General features: G+C 39.1%; 1 protein-coding gene across 9 annotated transcripts; it reads right to left on the minus strand.

Annotated features, from left to right (window-relative positions):
* Positions 1 to 2,564: 2,564 nt before the first annotated feature.
* Positions 2,565 to 10,404, minus strand: etv5b (ETS variant transcription factor 5b). Of its 9 annotated transcripts, none has more exons than XM_058780195.1 (12): positions 10,205 to 10,404; positions 8,838 to 8,972; positions 8,574 to 8,658; positions 8,413 to 8,460; positions 8,144 to 8,194; positions 6,347 to 6,470; positions 5,971 to 6,258; positions 5,316 to 5,605; positions 4,642 to 4,704; positions 4,266 to 4,504; positions 4,077 to 4,184; positions 2,565 to 3,925 (listed from the first exon to the last, which is right to left on the minus strand). In XM_058780195.1, exons 2-12 carry the CDS (start codon positions 8,883 to 8,885, stop codon positions 3,689 to 3,691), a joined length of 1,581 nt encoding a protein of 526 aa, XP_058636178.1. In that variant the 5' UTR covers positions 8,886 to 8,972; positions 10,205 to 10,404; the 3' UTR covers positions 2,565 to 3,688. The 9 variants fall into 9 exon arrangements, with proteins under 9 accessions (XP_058636178.1, XP_058636181.1, XP_058636182.1 ...); XM_058780198.1 differs by having other exon boundaries at positions 4,642 to 4,707; positions 5,971 to 6,246; positions 8,574 to 8,661; XM_058780199.1 differs by having other exon boundaries at positions 4,083 to 4,184; positions 10,205 to 10,403.
* Positions 10,405 to 17,861: the final 7,457 nt, after the last annotated feature.

Consider the following 17,861-nt stretch of genomic DNA (forward strand, 5'->3'; position numbering starts at 1 on the left):
CACCAGTGTGCAGCATCCACTAGGATGATGCGACGGCAGCCACAGGACATCGGCTCACCACACACCAGCTACAGGTGGAGAGGAGAGAGAGTCATAGAGCCAATCAAGTGGATGGGGATTATTAGGAGGCCATGATTGATAAGGGCCAGTGGGGGAATTTGGCCAGAACACCGGGGTTACACCCCTACTCTTTACAAGAAGTGCCATGGGATTTTTAATGACCACAGAGAGTCAGGACCTCTGTTTAACGTCTCATCCGAAAGACGGTGCTTTTTGCCAGTATAGTGTCCCCGTCACTATATTGGGGCATTAGGACCCACACAGACCACAGGTGAGCACCCCCTGCTGGCCTCACTAACACCTCTTCCAACAGCAACCTAGTTTCCCAAGAGGTCTCCCATCCAGGTACTGACCAGGCTCAACCCTGCTTAACTTCAGTGGGCAACCAGTCTTGGGCTGCAGGGTGATGTGGCTGTGGCAGTAATGAACTGCATAAATTATAGCGATCACGAAGGTCCTCTTTCCCAAACGCGTACAGTAAGATATACATATATGATGTTTCAATTGCATTTTCATTAAATATTCCGCGATGAATATAAATTATATGTAAGTGTCAATGCATTTAAGAAAAATAAAAAGACATTTAAATCACCATTTTGCTACCCTTTTGCTGCACCTTTGGCTCAGAATGCATTTTGCTACAACTATCACGCGGTATTATGATGAAAATGCAATCCCAAGTGTCCTACCCCTAAATCTAAATGCATTTAGGAAAAACAGCATTTAAATGATAATTTTGCTACAGTTTTTGCTTGGACATGTTAAACATATCTAATCAATTTGGGTAATACATTTTCATTTTGCAACTTATAAAGCTTTAAAATATGTTTTTAATATGCATATTAAAACTAGTGTAGAAAATGGCAAATTTAAATTATATAATTGAATTTTCATTTTCATTTTGCACTAAATGTTGCACATATGTATGGGAAATTGTAAATTTAAATACAGAAATACATTGCCATTTTACATATTGCACTGCCATTTTGCATAATACTATTGCAAATTGAATTTTGCCACACATATGCTTCTATAGTTTTTGGGGCGCAAGTTTTTGACGCCCAAAAACTCAACTCTCAAACTCTCAACTCTCAAAAATAAAGGATGTTTATTGGCATCTGCGGTTCCATGAAGAACGTTTAACATCCATGGAAACTTTACATTGCACAAAAGGTTCTTTATATTGGAGAGAAAAAACAACACAAAAAAACATTCTTTAGACTATTCAAATGTTCTTCACACTCAGAAAATAATGTTTTTTTAATAACTGTAAACCGAAAGTGTTCTTTGGTGAGCCCCAAATGGTTCTTTTATAGATTTGCCGTTGCTCTCTTTATTTGTTAAGAACTACATTAAAAAATACGTGATGAAAAATGACATAATTTTTTATTCTTTTTAGAAGTCTTATGTTCAGTTCACACCAACACACTGTAAAAGCTGTTAATTTATGTAAGCAATATCACATGAGCAGGAGTGTGATGGTACTGAATATCTGCAGGGCTCCAGCCTGTGCCACAGAAAATCACATCTGATATTAAGCACAATTGTGACTGTGATATTGCTCTTATACAACAGTTCTATAGACAAGTAATTGATAGAAAGCAATCAGCACTGTTCACATACTGTGTTCTGGAATGGCATGAGCACAGATGAACTGAGTGATACAAACACTGAAACATCCTAGTGTTGTTATACTACATATAACCATTCTTTGACTGCCACTTGGCCAATCAAATTTGAGAAGTGGAACTGTTGTATAACAGTAAATATGATACTCAGTGCCTTAAGCAGAACTTTTTTTTTAGGTATGTGTAATTTTGCTGTAGTCTTGCACCAAAAAATGTAACCTTCATTCCTTGAATCAGCTTGAGTTCCTTTATGATGATCAGACTATATGACATCTTAATAACTCTTCAGCTCTCTGGCTCCATGAAACAAGGTCACCAGCAGGATTAAGACTAACCCTGCTAAAGAAGAGCGCAGAGAAGAAAGAGAATGAGCGTCACTTGGTTACGCAATACTCTGTTACTTTGCATCGCCTCGTCACACAGGCTTTGCTGGGTTACAGTTTTAGCGGTCAAACTGAGAAGCTCCAGGAAAGATCACAGTCCCACGTAAATGAGATTCCTTAATGTGCCACAAGGACTGAATAGTCAAAATGTAAAGGCTCAAACAGACTGTTTGATTTTTTTTTTTTTTACATTTTAACAGATTTCACAACACTAGGCCATCATACATTTGTCGACATTGTAGTTACAGAACAAAACTGTGCATTGTACACTGTGAAGGACTGAAGATCACACACACTCTACCAAACTTTAGAGTTGTTTAGAACACAACAAATTAAAGGAATATTTAACCCAGAAATATAAATTTGCTGAAAATGTACTAATCCTCAGGCCATGCAAGATGAGTTTGTTCATCAGAATACATTAGATTTGGAGAAGTTTTACCTTGTCCAAGTTAAGTTATTAAACGAAACACATAGGAGGAAAACCACCGTATCTGTTTATGGACGTTTATTTATCCTGTACCTTATAGTTTAGAAAATACAGATCTGTAATTGTACACCAAAACTGTACTTGAAAATTCTTAATGAAAGAAATTGTCTTCAAAAGACAATGAGACAGTTTTATCCACAGTGAAACAGAACTAGGGGTCTGTTGTACCCAGTACAGACAAATAAGGTTGACAGTGAAGGTGGAAAGAGCTTCTTGCCATGCTTGTTTACTTCCGAGCAGAGATCAGACAGCCTCGCTATAATCCTTTGGTAAACAGTTAAAGGTCGAGCAAGCATGACTGATCCTGGATCAGGCATTTCAGCCTTGATTTTCCCCTATATCAAGAGCCGGTTTGCAATTTCACACAAACCACTATACAAAAAGAACAGATTAAAAGTGATAAAAGTCTGTTGTACAGCTTATACAATGCAATTCAATTCAACTTTTGCAAAAATATATTCATAATATACATAGATTTCACTTTGCAATTCCCTTACCCTCTTTTTGACAAATCTACCCCGCCCCATATCCATAAAAATCACATTACAAAAGCAATTGAAATAACTATTTCTGAACAGTTATAAAGCATTTTACTTGGCCAGCTGGAGAAAAAAAAATGTGCATTTTTCCAGATTATAATCAAAGCTATATACACTCTGATAATGACAACACAGCCTGAGGTGCATCATTATGCATTGTCAGAAGTTGTTACAAATCTCACTAAAGCAGAGCATTGAAAAAGACACCAGGCCCGATACACAAAGAAAAGCAGTGCACAAAAGCCATATTTTAAAATATACACTTATTATATATATATATATATATATATATATATATATATATATATATATATATATATATATATATATAAAAACAAAGGTTATACTGGAAAATACTGTTGTGTCCCTTTAAGTTTTTTTGTTTGTAATTTAAAAAAAAAATTCCATCATGGAACCTGTGTAGTAACAAACAAACAAACAATAAAAGTATGGCAAGAAAGTCTAGAGACTTGTCAGCAGGCGCTACAGATTCCTCATTGGAGCGATTACAATTTGACATGAGCTGCATTTGGAGTGCGAGGATGCATTTTAGAGTTCTTCTGGTCTGCCCCTCAGTGGTGAAACAGTTCAGAAAGCGTAATTTTCAGGAAAGGACGTCCCCACTAAGCACTGGTCCCTGGAATCGCCTGGATACGGGACGCTGTTAGTCTCATCAAAATGTGAGAGCGGAACAGTGTCGTCCTCAGGAACCTGCAGCCCATCGGGGTCTGCTTTCAGACTGGGCCTCTGGTTATCAGGGAATGCCATGGAGAAGAGTGCATCGGGATCACACACAAACTTATACACGTACCGCTCCCCAGCAACCTGCATATGAACAAGAGACATATCTTAGAAAAAACTTGTTTGAGAAAAGCTGATATGTTTTGATGGGGGTAGATCTGACTAACTACAGATAATGAGGGAACTATGATAAAGGGATTGAAAGAAGAAAAATGACATTGGAACGGGAACGTGCCTTTACCTTCTGCATGATGCCCTTCTCATAGTAGTAGCGCAGGGAGCGGCTCAGTTTGTCATAATTCATCGCAGGCCTGTTCTTCTGGATGCCCCAACGGCGAGCAACCTTTTGAAAACAGGTGCGTTAATTCTGCTTGTTGGCTAAATAAATGGGCTATAAAGCCATTTGCTTTCTTAACACACTGACCTCCTCTGGTTCAATGAGTTTAAACTCCAGCCCACGGCCAGTCCAAGCGATGAAGTGGCTGTTGGATGGGTCGTCCAGCAGAGTGACCAGGAACTGCCAGAGTTGCAGAGACCCCCTTCGTTGATACGGAGGACCCTCCCGGAAAACTCCACCCTCCTGCTTCAGCTTTCCCTCCAGGCGGTCTGGCACTACACATGCATCGTCATAATACAGGTGGGATTCTCCGTCATACCCAAAACCTGCAATTGGCAGCCAGAGGAAAACAAAAAAAACATGAATTTAATATGGACAAGGCTAATTAAAAGTTGTTTATTAATAAATCATCTGCACCTCAAGGAAGTAGAGGTAGATGAAACTAAACGGACAAAAGTCTTACCCTCACTGTTGGCGCCATAAAAGTTTGCTGATTTGCCAAAAGATGACTGGCAGTTCTGTACTTCTGCTAGAAAATGATACATTCAGATTAAAATCTTTAAAAGTAATACAAACTTTACAATATAAAGTTTGACAGTAAAAAAATATATTTTTTAAAAATACAAAGTTTAAAAATTTTGGTTTATCAGATCTGTACCATTAGTTGGTACAATCACATATACTGTTGTCAAGTGATTTTTCACTGTCAATAAGACTCATTTCAAAAGGAACAGTGTAAGCTGTGCTTTATTTGTCGCTACATTATTAAAAACGGACCTTTGAAATTTCACCATTATGACAATATTACAGCCAGCAACTCGCTAACGGTACATTCACACAGGACGTCAGTGTCAACACCTCTCGTTTACTTTGAACGGAGTGACGTCAAGCGTTGCCAAACTGAATTGTGGGCCCGTTGCTCATGGCAGAAGTTGAAAACTTTTCAACTTTTTAAGCGCCAACACCCCCATCCAATCAGATTGCCTTATGCAAATACCCTGGTGCAGACGCTAGCCAATCGGGTTCATGCAACACCAGAAAACTAATGTGATCAGTACCAAGCTTCAGAAACGCACCTCCATCAAGCATCAAATGCTGACGTCCTGTGTGAATGTACCGTAAGAGATTTACACCTACCTGAGTCATAGCCGAAGTCTCTGGGCTCCTGTTTGATTGACACCTGGTGGAACATCGGTGCACGAGGAGGTCCCATGTTTTGCAAACCCTGCTCATTGTAACAGGGATCCACCATTTCCTTTTTGAATCCCTGGGGAGGCATTGGCACCAACGGCTCTGACATCTGGCGCTGATAAGGGGGGCGGCCGTGTCGGGGAAAATGGCCACGGGCCTGCGGGTGGTAAGGTGTCTGACAGCGGCCATCGGACTGTGGGAATGGCAGACAGGGCTCGGAAAGCTGCCGATGGAACCTGACGAAAGAGAAAGGCAAAAGATTAGAAATTACGTGAGATGGCATCATTTACAACACCAAGGGCAACTGAGATCATTAGTGTCACGTCAAAGGGATAAGTCTGGTGTTAAGGCTCTTTTTTCCATTAGTTAAACCTGGAGTCTTGAATGGAATAAATATAGAACTGCTTTCCAGGTCAGTGTGGCATCTTTAACAAGATAATACCAATGAAAGGCTCAACCTGAGCTGATTACAGCACTTTCAACAGGCACGAGTGGCTCAAGTAGGAGGTAAAGATAGAAATGAGGTTAGAAAATGATCACCGTGACCCAAAAAGTGACTACGAAGTACCAGGATAAAAAACATCCTGTCATATATCCATACCTGTGGTCTGTGCTGTAGGAGGCATCTGGGTGATTGACAGGTGGGCAGGGCATAGCAAAAGGAGGGCTCTGACTGTGGAGTGGAGTCTGTGCTCTCTGATGTGGAGACGTGGAGCTGTGGTTGGGACCAGGTAATAGTGGCGGTCCTTGTGTCTGAGTCTGGGCTGGTGGCATCACTCTTTTTTGCACAGGGTGTGTTGCTGTGCTGGTGGAGGAGCCGAAGGGTGATGCCGGTGTAGGAGGAGGAGTGAGTGGCTTGTTAAAAGTAAATGGCTTCCTGTCGAAGGCACTATAATTTAATGACAAAATAGAAATAAATATGATTCAGTGAGAGGAGTGAGTGAAATAAGGAGAAGGGAAGGATAGGAAATATATACCTGTAGTTATATAGGCACTTTTCTCCATATGGAGACAGTCTCTGCTCTTGTCCACACGGGGAAAACTCTCTACTTGGGCTCAGTTCCCGCTTTACTTTAGTTTGAGGGGGTCCATGGAACATCACTAGAGAGAAATTTATTTTTTGTTAAATTTCAAAGTCTAGTACAAATATTAACAAAAACACAGTTCTTTAACTTGGAACCTACGCTACTGGTCAAAAGTTTGAAATAATCAAGATTTGTATTGAGAAGTCTCTTATGCTCACTAATGATGCATTTATTTGATAGAAAATACAGTAGAAACAATAATATTTTGAAATACTACAATTTAAAAGAACGGTTTTCTACTTTAATATATTTTAAAATGCGATTTATTCCTGTCATTGAATTTTGAGTCCGTTTCCTGTCAATGAATTTTCAGCAGCTAGTCACATGTGTCAGTGTAACATTCAGAGATTCATTCTAATATGGTCACTTTGGTGCTCTATTATTATTTTTTTAATAATAATTAATTATGTTTCTTATGTTGAAAATTTTTGCTAATAAAAAAAAGTGAGATTTACCGCATTTATTTGAAATAGAAATATTTTGCAATATTTTAAATTCTTCACAGTCACATTTGACCAATTTAATATGCTTCCTTGCTAAATAAGTATTAAATTATCTTTCTTTTTTCTTACCACTTTTGAATGGCAGTGTAGCACAGTTTTCACTGCTTCATATTTTTGTGGAAACCATTTTTAACATTTATAATAAATCTTTCTTGAGCACCAAATCAAAACATAAGAATGATTTCTAAAGAATCGTGTGACACTGCAGTAATGGCTGCTAAAAATTTAGCTGTCAACACATTTTAATTACAAAAATGTGTAAATAAAAGTGTAATAAATTACATTTTTAAATATATTAAACCGAAAACAGTTCTTTGTAACATTTCATATTACTGTTTTTACTAAATGTTTAATAAAATAAAATAATTAATTAAAAATGCAGCTTTGGGAAGCACTAAACACTTTTTTTCAAACCATTTTAAACTTTTGACCGGTAGTATAACCTTGCATCATCTGGTGTCAGATGTTTGATGGATATTTAAGTACTAGACTACTAGAACTACTCTGTTTTAAAGGAGGAGGGGAAAAAAAGACCTTTCCCTCTAGAAAAGGAGGCTGCAAGTTAGAACTCGCAGACTATCACGTGATTCCTATGGAAAAAGGGCCCCACTGCCCAGCTGTGGTGAAAGAGGGGCCTGTGAGAGCTACAGGCACGATGCCAGATAAGGGGAATTGTGCCAGACAAACACACATACCCTCTCACACACGATTTCTATGCAAACACATCCATGTGCATTCACCTTCTACAATAAACACCATTGACACCATAGAAAATGCACACAATCAGACTTATTCAGAGCCAAATGGGAAGAAAAACTAACAAGGGAAACAGCCAGAGCACTGTTCAACAGCACATAATAACCAGAGTGTGTGCGCGCCGAGGATCCAGCCCCATTAAAATGTCACCAAGCTGGAGGCTGCCATGAGTTACAGCACCGCAGCGGCAGCCTGGGCCTCACATGTGCGCACGCACACACACTCCATAGAAACATCTCAAACTCACACTAAGGAATCGGGTTTGGCACAGAAACTTTTGGAATGCAGTGTTTTGAGATTCATTCAATTGGTTTTCTTGGTGTCAAGGAGGAAGGTGCCAGGATTGCTGCTCTGATTCAAAGAAAATTTCCATAATTCATAAAGGCAAGTTCTATAGGTTATTCTGCATGAATATTCAAAGAGCACTCACAGTTATCCGACTGGAAATCTGGAACAAACTGTTCGTCATCAGGTACCTGGGCTGCACATGGAGAGGGAAAACAAAACAATTTAATTATTTATAAAAAATAAATGAAATATTTAAAGTGAATATAAATCATTTGTATATTTATATGCGCCGTAATGTCTCATCCCATTTGAATGGGGATGATGCATTAACAACCAAGCTACATTTTAACATTAGTTATGAAATATATTCCATAACCATGACTATTCTAGAGCTTAGGACTGTTGCCGTACCTTCTGCTATCCAAATCTCTTGTAGCTGGCTCAGATCTTGAAAGAGCTCTGTGGGACACAAAGATTGATTTGTGAATAAACAGGCTGATTTGTTTGGGCCTGGGTTAAATGATGTGCTTTAGAGGGATCTGGATGGATTGATTGCATGTTCATTTGTTTACCCTCTGTATCCTGTGCCAACTCAGTGTCAACAAACTTCCTTTTTCGGTCACTGAATGGTCTGAAAGACTGTTCCTGCATGTGAGACTTCTGTTAAAAAAAAAAAAAAAAAAAAAGACCAAGATGAAATAATGAAAGTTTGAACAAGTGATCATTGTTCACAGCCATCCAGTTTGGATGGATATTCTGTAGTAAAACATTTGAAAGTGAATTACAGTCACAAAAGTGAACAAAATGAGGCATGACGAGTTGAAGTGGAGACTTACACTGGAGGGAACCACGAAAGGGACCTGCTGGTCGTAAAACCCATCCATGTCGCTTGCTTCTCACTGCGGCCTAAGGGGGCTGCAGCAGGAGGGAAAACGGGAATAAACTGGGAGAAAAGGGGGTGATATCGTCGCCTGTCGGAAGAAGAGCCGAGAAAAGTGGCACTTAGAGAAAGACACAACACACTCTATCAGGATCTGATGCAGCTGTCAGTGAACGTCCCGGGTCCTGACAGTCCTGGACCAACTGTCCCTTTGATCTGTGAAAACTTCAGCTAGCCTGTTTGTTTGTGTAACACTCACTCTCATCTCAGATGAAGTGTGCTGCATTAGTGCAGGACACTTACACTCGCTCACCCTCTCCTTCTCTCTCTCACACAAACCATTTAAGGCTCACGGTACAGATGGGGGTCCTTGCATAACCATACAGTGCCATCTGTTGCACATGAGACTACCCAAGACTCCATACTCAAGAGTCTAAATGAAATTAATAAATTAGAAATAAATAAAAAATTAAGCTGCTTCATCTCTTAAAACTAATAAGGTTCAGATTTAAACATTCGAAAGGCAGGAATAAAATAACGAAGCCTAAGCTATTCAACACACACGTGTGTTTATTTTCCCTGACGCAAGTGTTCAGGCCATAAAATCGTATTACAGCCGCGAGGCCAAGAAAACACCACTCAGCCAACACTGCCTAACCTCTCTGGACCAAGAACTAATTAAACATCCATCGCTTAACATTATTGCTTCCTGAAGCTTATCAGACCTTTATAAAACAGGAGGAACGTGCGTCTGCACATTTCATGCTGAAAATGAAGAGTTTGTACTTTTAAAGATTTTATTGGCGATAATAAAGGCTGCCAGCGGAAACTATAGCTGTTAAATAAGTAAATCGAGATTATAGCATTACAACAGCGAGTTAACAGGTATAGGAACGAGTTCAAGAAGTTCAATCCCTTCCCCCCCAGCGCCCATTATCGCCGCGCGCTCCCCCTCCCTTCTCTCGGCCGCTTGTTTTTCTCAATGAAGTGAAATTTGATCCTCCGTGCGCGCGACCCCGAAAAAACCTCAGTCGTTCCATTCATAAAAATACCAAACGCGAGAGAAGCACTTCATCAAACCGCATATGAATTTTGCAGAAGTCAAACTGCGATTATGGCTGAGTTTAAAAAAGTACTGAGAAAACAAACAGCGGGGAAATGGTTACCAAATATGCGCACAAAGAAAATGGCGTGCGAGCCAGCAAAATTAAACGCGGCGTTTGGAGTAAATACAACTTTATAAAAATTCAAGCAAAATATGAAACTTGCATCGGGGTGTAATTAAACAATACAAAACTAGAGCAGCGTGCAGAAAATACTCACCCAGCGGTGATTAAAGCCTCTGCTTGTATAAAAGAGTGATTTGGTGGTAAATCCCAGAGAAAAACAGTCTGCGTTTGCGATCTGTAACGGGTATCGCGCTCTCCCTCAGCTTGACGCGACTGAAATTTTCTCAATGGGATCGCCTGCTTTTCCGAGAGCATCGGCTTAACATTGCAGCTCACGCTCATTGGTTAGCTCCTCACGTCATTCAAGCGATTGACCAATGGCTGTCTCTGTATTACCTACGCCATCATGAGGCTGCAGTCAGCCAATCAGAGCAGTCCTCTCTCCTGTTTTTATGAATGGCTGGGTTTCATTCAACAACCAGATGTTTCTCCACCGCAAAGAGACTTTTAAAGGGCCAGAAGCGAGACGAGAGTGAATGGCCAACTGGGGCTGTAAACTTGCGATCCGCTCTGAGTTTCATTTTTTAATATATATATTTGCGTTTTAAATAAAGGCTCCGAATTTAGGCTTAAGCGAGTTTTCCAAGTTATTCAAAAAAATCACTAATAAATAAATAAATAAATAACAATATTAAAAAGTAGAGAGAAAATGTTTATAGTAGAGTCTAGCTATTGCCTTTTTGGTGTGAATATTGACTGGGCTTTGGAAACCACTGACTTCTCTCTTGGGTGACAGAAGAGTGGACGTGTCACTGTGGACAATGACTGGAATCCTCTGTGATAATCTCATTCTGGCCAATGAAAAAAGTTCCTCACGACATCTCTGTTTTTGCTCACTCTTTAAAGCCAATTCACAGATCACATATATATTCAGGTTTAAAAACAGACAAATTAATATACCACCTTAAATGATCATGGCACCATAACCATATCCCCAGTCAGGAGGTAGATTATAAAAATCAGTGTTGCTGCCTGCTGGGAAACTCCACTGTGGGAGAACACTTTGTTGTCTGATCTATTATTCATGCCAGCCCCTCAAAGAAACATCTGCACATCAGACAGTGATGTCTGATCTCTGGTTTCCCTGCTTATAGGTTACAACCTTAAAAACTTCAAAGCTAATATGTCTATTCTACTCTATTATTCTACTATACTTATGTTTCAGTTCATTTAATTTGGTACACAGCACAAATAATCATGTTTGATCACAAATGCTTAGCTAGCCTATGTATTGCTTACTTTGTGGAAGGCCATAGAAGAATAACCACTTTCAGGGTTGTGCGATGCAGCATGGAGAGGTTTATAAGAGGTTTCTGTTTGAAGAAAAGAAAATATTCATAACCATTTTTATTTGTTACTAAAATGTTCATAAATTGTTTATGCTATCTTCAGTGCATGGACTGGAAAAAGCACTTACAGGTGCAGTCTGTAAAACCAGATTTCTGGATAATTCCCAAAAACACACAACAAAAGTCTTCTCAAACAAATAATCATAGGTTTTCTTGTCTTTGTTTGAACAATAAAACATTTACAGTGCAGGATGGAAAGAGTATAGTTAGACTGGTTTCTTTCACATTCTTTAGTGTGAGCTAAGGTAAATCCAAAGGGATCAGTTACTTTTTCTTGTAGTTGTATTTTAGGGTATAATTAGTTTAACATGAACACTAATACGGTTTATTAGACAAAATATTTATGCGAGGCTGAAATATGTTATGCATTCCTGCTGCGCTGATGGCAACATGAATGTTACACCCCACTGTATAGGTGAGTCATCTTTCAGCCCTCTCTCTCTCTCTCACACACACACACACACACACACACGCACACGCACACAGACACGCACGCACACGCACACAGACACGCACACACACACACGCACACACACACACGCACACACACACGCACACACACACACACGCACACACACACACACACACACACACAGGCCTCCTCAAAGAGAAAAGGAGCCTTGACTTTTAAACAGTAACAGGGAATGAAAGCAAGCACATACTCATTTAGTGATGTATCTATGCAACTTCATTAGGCTGTAATAATAACACATAAACAGAATGACAAGAGCAAGTCAAACATTTTGACAAGTCAAAAATCCCAATAACATCATCTCCAAGAAACAAATCAGGACAAAATGTCATCTGGCTCCTTTCATGAAAGACTTGGCTGAAAATTCACCCTTCAAATTTTTTTCTAAATGCATGCTGTTAATATTGCAAACAATTTGCACATGCATGTGTTCAATTAAAGTAATGTAGTCTAATCTCACAGGAAAATGTAACTATTGTACGAGGTGGCGATTTTGTATGAATTTGAAAACATTCAAGCATGAATGTCCACTCCTAAACATGACTGTCACTGGTATGTAAACAAATCACATGAAAAATGAAATTGTACAAATTCATATAGATTAGCCAGAAACTCACCAAAACATAAAAAAGTAACAAATGGCCATGAAATTGTGTTAAAATATCATTTGGTGATATTACCTTTTGGTGAAATGACAGACTACATGCTGGTGATGTACGCTGGACTTCTCCAATCATTTAGTTTGATTATCATTTAGATAATCTAGTCAACAACTGATGGATAGAACCAAGTCTCAACCCTACATTTTTTTTGTTTTTGTTGTTTCAAAAAAACTGTTGCTACTTCCATTACATCACAACTTCAACAATATCCCAGACACCAGCAAAATCAACTAATATTTTGTTTTTTAAACATGGAAAAACCAATCCATGAACTGCTTGAGGGCTGATATCCCTGTCAATGAATGCTAAACAACTTCATTAAACTGAGTGATAGTGCTCCTCATAACCTGAAATTAAACAGGTTGCCACAGCTTTCATCAGCGTTCCACGCGACTCGCTGTGAGGCCACTCTAAATATAGCTCTCAAACGCCTCTATTATATAACAATATGCTCTAAATTCAATTCAAATGGCACCATGCTGCAGTACCTACGTATCTGCTTCTTCTGCACGCTGTAGCCAAAGCAACTTCACATTTCTGTTGAGTCATAAGCATTCTATTCATGAACGTTCATCTCTGACTCATGCCGAGGTTGAACTTTTTGTCTGAGATCGGAAAAGCAGTATGTTATTAATTGACTGTTAATATGTTACAGAGCCTTGATCTGCTGTTGTGCTGGGTGTGAGTCACAGTGTTTATTTTCTTCTTCGGGGAGAGCTAAATTCATTTCACGGTTCCTGGTGTGTCATGCTATACAGGATACATCAAACCTGTGATTGCCTAGTGCTCCCTGTAATTGAAGGGAATGATTCTCTTTCATTCAAGGCTGTAATTTCGAAAATCTCCCTTTGATTGATGACAGACGAGCGTGGTTATGTGAATGTGTGTAAAGTGATATGAAAGCATTTAATCAAATAAATGCACCATAAATGCTTGACAGTAAAAATAATGACATTTACGAGACAGATAACAAGTACACAAGAAATTTTTTTTAATGATTCAAGTAAATCTGTGAAATTCTGGGTTAGGTTTTACACGACGAACACTGAGAATGACTGAGAGACTATAGATTTATCAAAATCTATAAAACTAATGAGTATCTATAAACCATTAAAATCTTAAACCAGTGCATATGTCTTCTTATTTTTTATTCTCTGCTCTAGCTTGTTTCTGAATCTAGCTTTCTAATAAACCTTGCATCGTATACTACTATGCGTATTCTTAGCTCTTTGACACTTGTGTTCCACTATTGTAAGTCGCTTCTGATAAAAGCATCTGCTAAATGCAAAAATGTAATCAGTTAAAAAATTTGGCAAAGTGACCTTTAGAAAAAGTTTCTATTGCAATTAGTCCAGACATCCATTCACTTTTTGTCTCTTTTCCTTTCATTCAGGACTTTACATTTCTGTCACGTTCATTAAAACAGTAACAGGGTTAAGAGGAGCTGTTAAAAGAATCTAAAGCAAGCCAATTCATGATCACTTCTCTGTGTTCTTCTGCATTTTCAATGTGTCTTCTCAGGCTCATTTACCACGGCTACAGCTAACACCTACCCACACACCCACTTCTGCAACCTGAACCTCTGAGGATCCTGTAGCCATGGAGATACCTTGGTCATGAGAGAGAGAAAGAGAACAGAGCTGACTCATGGAATTACTAGATTTTCAAGAGGTAGAGTGGCCCACAAAGCAAAAATAGCTTCGTAAGACAAAAGAAATGCAAATCGTTCATAGCAAGCGTTCAAGAAAGACACCTTTGACATATAATATAAAAAAGTCTTTGTAGTTTTTGGTTGTTTTAATAGCTGATGCATGTCACTTTATTTCATGAATACGACTGGATGCTACTAAAATAAACTGTATGAGACATGTCCTAGTTGTGTCACCACCTAAAATAACTGTGTGGCTTAAAATATCGCTGTATATGAAAGCATAAATCTGTTGACTGGTATTTCCGGGAGGTGGTTATTGTTAAAAACAAAGAATAGCTAGACAAACAGATTTTTCAATAGCCAGTACAAGCTCTCACTTGTCTGTCACTCCATTTCTGTCTGAGGATCGGGTGTTTCAGAGGCGGTCTCTTCACACCATCTCCATTGTCATTCCTCTATTTGAATCCATTTACACCCTCACCAACGGTCTAGTGTTGAGAGCTGCTGGTTTTCACGCATGCTGATGAAGCCGGGGAGGGCACCGTGTTGGCTGGGGCGGGAGACTGTTGGCTGCCTGGGGGAGGAGTATGAGGTAGGTGTAGGAAATGCAAGTAAACACATTAAGCCCACAGGGCTCCAGCAGTGTTTAGAGTGAGATCAGGAGCTCAGGAGGGCCATCAGCTACCCCAAAAGAGTTAGAGCCTCTGTTAGAAACATCAACCCCTTCCCCCAAAACCTTTGTCCCAAATGCAGCTCAAAGCTGATTGAGTGTGTAGGGACTCAGCTTTGGCTAATAGACTAAACCAAAGTAGGCCAGCTGCCGTGCCGATGTGTCTGAACGGCTGCTATGCCTGCTTGCTTTAAGCAAGCTTCAGGGTAACTGGAGCGTAAGAGAGACGGGAGTTCTACACATGCAGACAGATAAAAACACATAGAAGCACAAATTTTTGTTCAAAAAGAGCTTATTTTTTATTTTATGAACAGCAATTTTTGCAACCTTGCTAATAAGGGGGCATCAGGAGTTAAAACCTTGATTTGTGTAATTTGTCATTATTCTCTAGAAATAAAATTCAGCGAACACATTACATCCTAAGTAAAAGGTTGTAGTAAACTCTAAAACTGGTCAACAACAATCTCTCAGTATAAGGTCTAGATAGTTTGGGACCACATGTTGGTTTGAAGTTATTAATAAACTTTTTCTTTATTTAGTTTTTTATTTAGAATTATATTTGATTTATTAAGTCATTATGCTTTGCACATTGACTATACCGATCATTTTTACACTGATTCATCTGAAACTGAAAATAGAAACTTTTGCTGATACATATTTGTACAATTTGTAACAAGAACAAGTTAAAACATGTTACATGCTTTATTTTTGACAAATAAACAGTAACAATAAAGGGAAATATTTTATGGTAACAGGGTTGAATAGTCGAATAGCTTGAATGTAGTCAGTTGACGAGAATGTTTATGTTGTAACAGGGTTGGGCACAACTGAATATTTTAGTGATTAAAAAATGTATTTTTTATCTTAAACAGAATATCAACAATTTTTCTATTTATTTTTTTTTATAATAATTTTAATATGTAGAATAAAACAGGGAAGGCCAATGAAAATGTGAGGAAGGTAACAATTACAATTTTTAATGCTTACAAACATTTTCTGTAGATCGATACTATTAGAGATAAAATTGTAACCATGCAGCCGTCAGCTACAGAATGGCATCAGATAGTGCACTATACTGTAGATCCCCTGAGGAACAATTCCACTCATTCTCTTCTATAGGAGAGGAAGAATTGTATAAACTTGTTAAATCATCTAAACCAACAACATGTATGTTAGACCCTATTCCATCTAAACTACTAAAAGAGGTGCTTCCAGAAGTCATAGATCCTCTTTTGGATATTATTAATTCATCATTGCCATTAGGATATGTCCCCAAAACCTTCAAATTGGCTGTTATTAAGCCTCTCATTAAAAAAAACACAACTTGATCCCAAAGATCTAGTTAATTAGAGACCGATCTCGACTTTCCCTTTTCTGTCAAAGATACTAGAAAAGGTAGTATCCTCACAATTATATTCCTTCTTAGAGAAAAATGGTATCTGTGAGGATTTCCAGTCAGGATTTAGACCGTTTCATAGTACTGAGACTGCTCTCATTAGAGTTACAAATGACCTGCTCTTATCATCTGATCATGGTTGTATCTCTCTATTAGTACTACTGGATCTTAGAGCTGCGTTCGACACTATCGACCACAACATTCTTTTGAATAGACTAGAAAACTTTGTTGACATTAGTGGAAGTGCATTAGCATGGTTCAAATCGTACTTATCTGACTGCCATCAATTTGTAGCAGTGAATGAAGAGGTATCATATCGATCACAAGTGCAGTATGGAGTACCTCAAGGCTCAGTACTAGGGCCGTTACTTTTCATGCTTTACATGTTTTACCTTAGGAAATATCATCAGGAATCACGGTGTTAGCTTTCACTGTTATGTTGATGATACTCAGCTCTATATTTTTTCCCCCACAGGTAATAACTTAGAACACTGTCTAACACTTGATGGCTGCTCTGTAAATTCGTCGTCATCAGTTAGGAACCTAGGTGTGCTATTTGATAGCAATCTTTCCTTTGACAGCCACGTTTCTAGCATTTGTAAAACTGGAGAATAGTGACCACATTAGCCCAGTTCTGTCAACACTGCACTGGCACCCTATTAAACAGCATAGATTTTAAAATCTTGTTAATTACTTATTAAGCCCTGAATGGTTTAGCTCAGTACTTGAGCGAGCTCTTATCGCATTATAGTCCTCCACGTCCACTGCGTTCTCAAAACTCTGGCCATTTGATAATACCTAGAATATCAAAATCGACTGCGGGCGGCAGATCCTTTTCCTATTTAGCGCCCAAACTCTGGAACAACCTACCTAACACTGTTCGGGAGGCAGACACACTCTGTCAGTTTAAATCTAGATTAAAAACCCATCTCTTTAACCTGGCGTACACATAACACACTAATACGCTTCTAATATCCGTTAAAGGATTGTTAGGCTGCATTAATTAGGTCAACCAGAACCAGGAACACTTCCCATAACACCCGATGTACTTGTTACATCATAAGAAGAATGGCATCTACGCTAATATTAGTCTGTTTCTTTCTTATTCCGAGATCACCATAGCCATCCGATCCAGTCCGTATCCAGATCAGATGGTGGATCAGCAGAGACGACCTCTACAGCCCTGAACGTCAGCGGAGATCAGGACACCTAGATGAGCCCCAGAGACAGATCCCCAGTGAAGACCTTGTCACCTAGACGGCCATCGGGATAAGACCTCGGGAATCAGATGAGTCCTTTAAACAATCTGACTTTGCTGCAGTTGGAATTGAACTGCAGGTTCGTCTGGTCAGAGGAGAACTGGCCCCCCGACTGAGCCTGGTTTCTCCCAAGGTTTTTTTCTCCATTCTGTCACTGATGGAGTTTTGGTTCCTTGCCGCTGTCGCCTCTGGCTTGCTTAGTTGGGGACACTTAATTTCCAGCGATATCGTCGACTTGATTGCACAGATACTATTTAAACTGAACTGAGCTGGAAGATAACATCATTGAATT

Source organism: Onychostoma macrolepis, chromosome 06, assembly GCF_012432095.1.
Source record: "Onychostoma macrolepis isolate SWU-2019 chromosome 06, ASM1243209v1, whole genome shotgun sequence".
In the NCBI taxonomy this organism is placed as follows: Eukaryota; Metazoa; Chordata; class Actinopteri; order Cypriniformes; family Cyprinidae; genus Onychostoma; species Onychostoma macrolepis.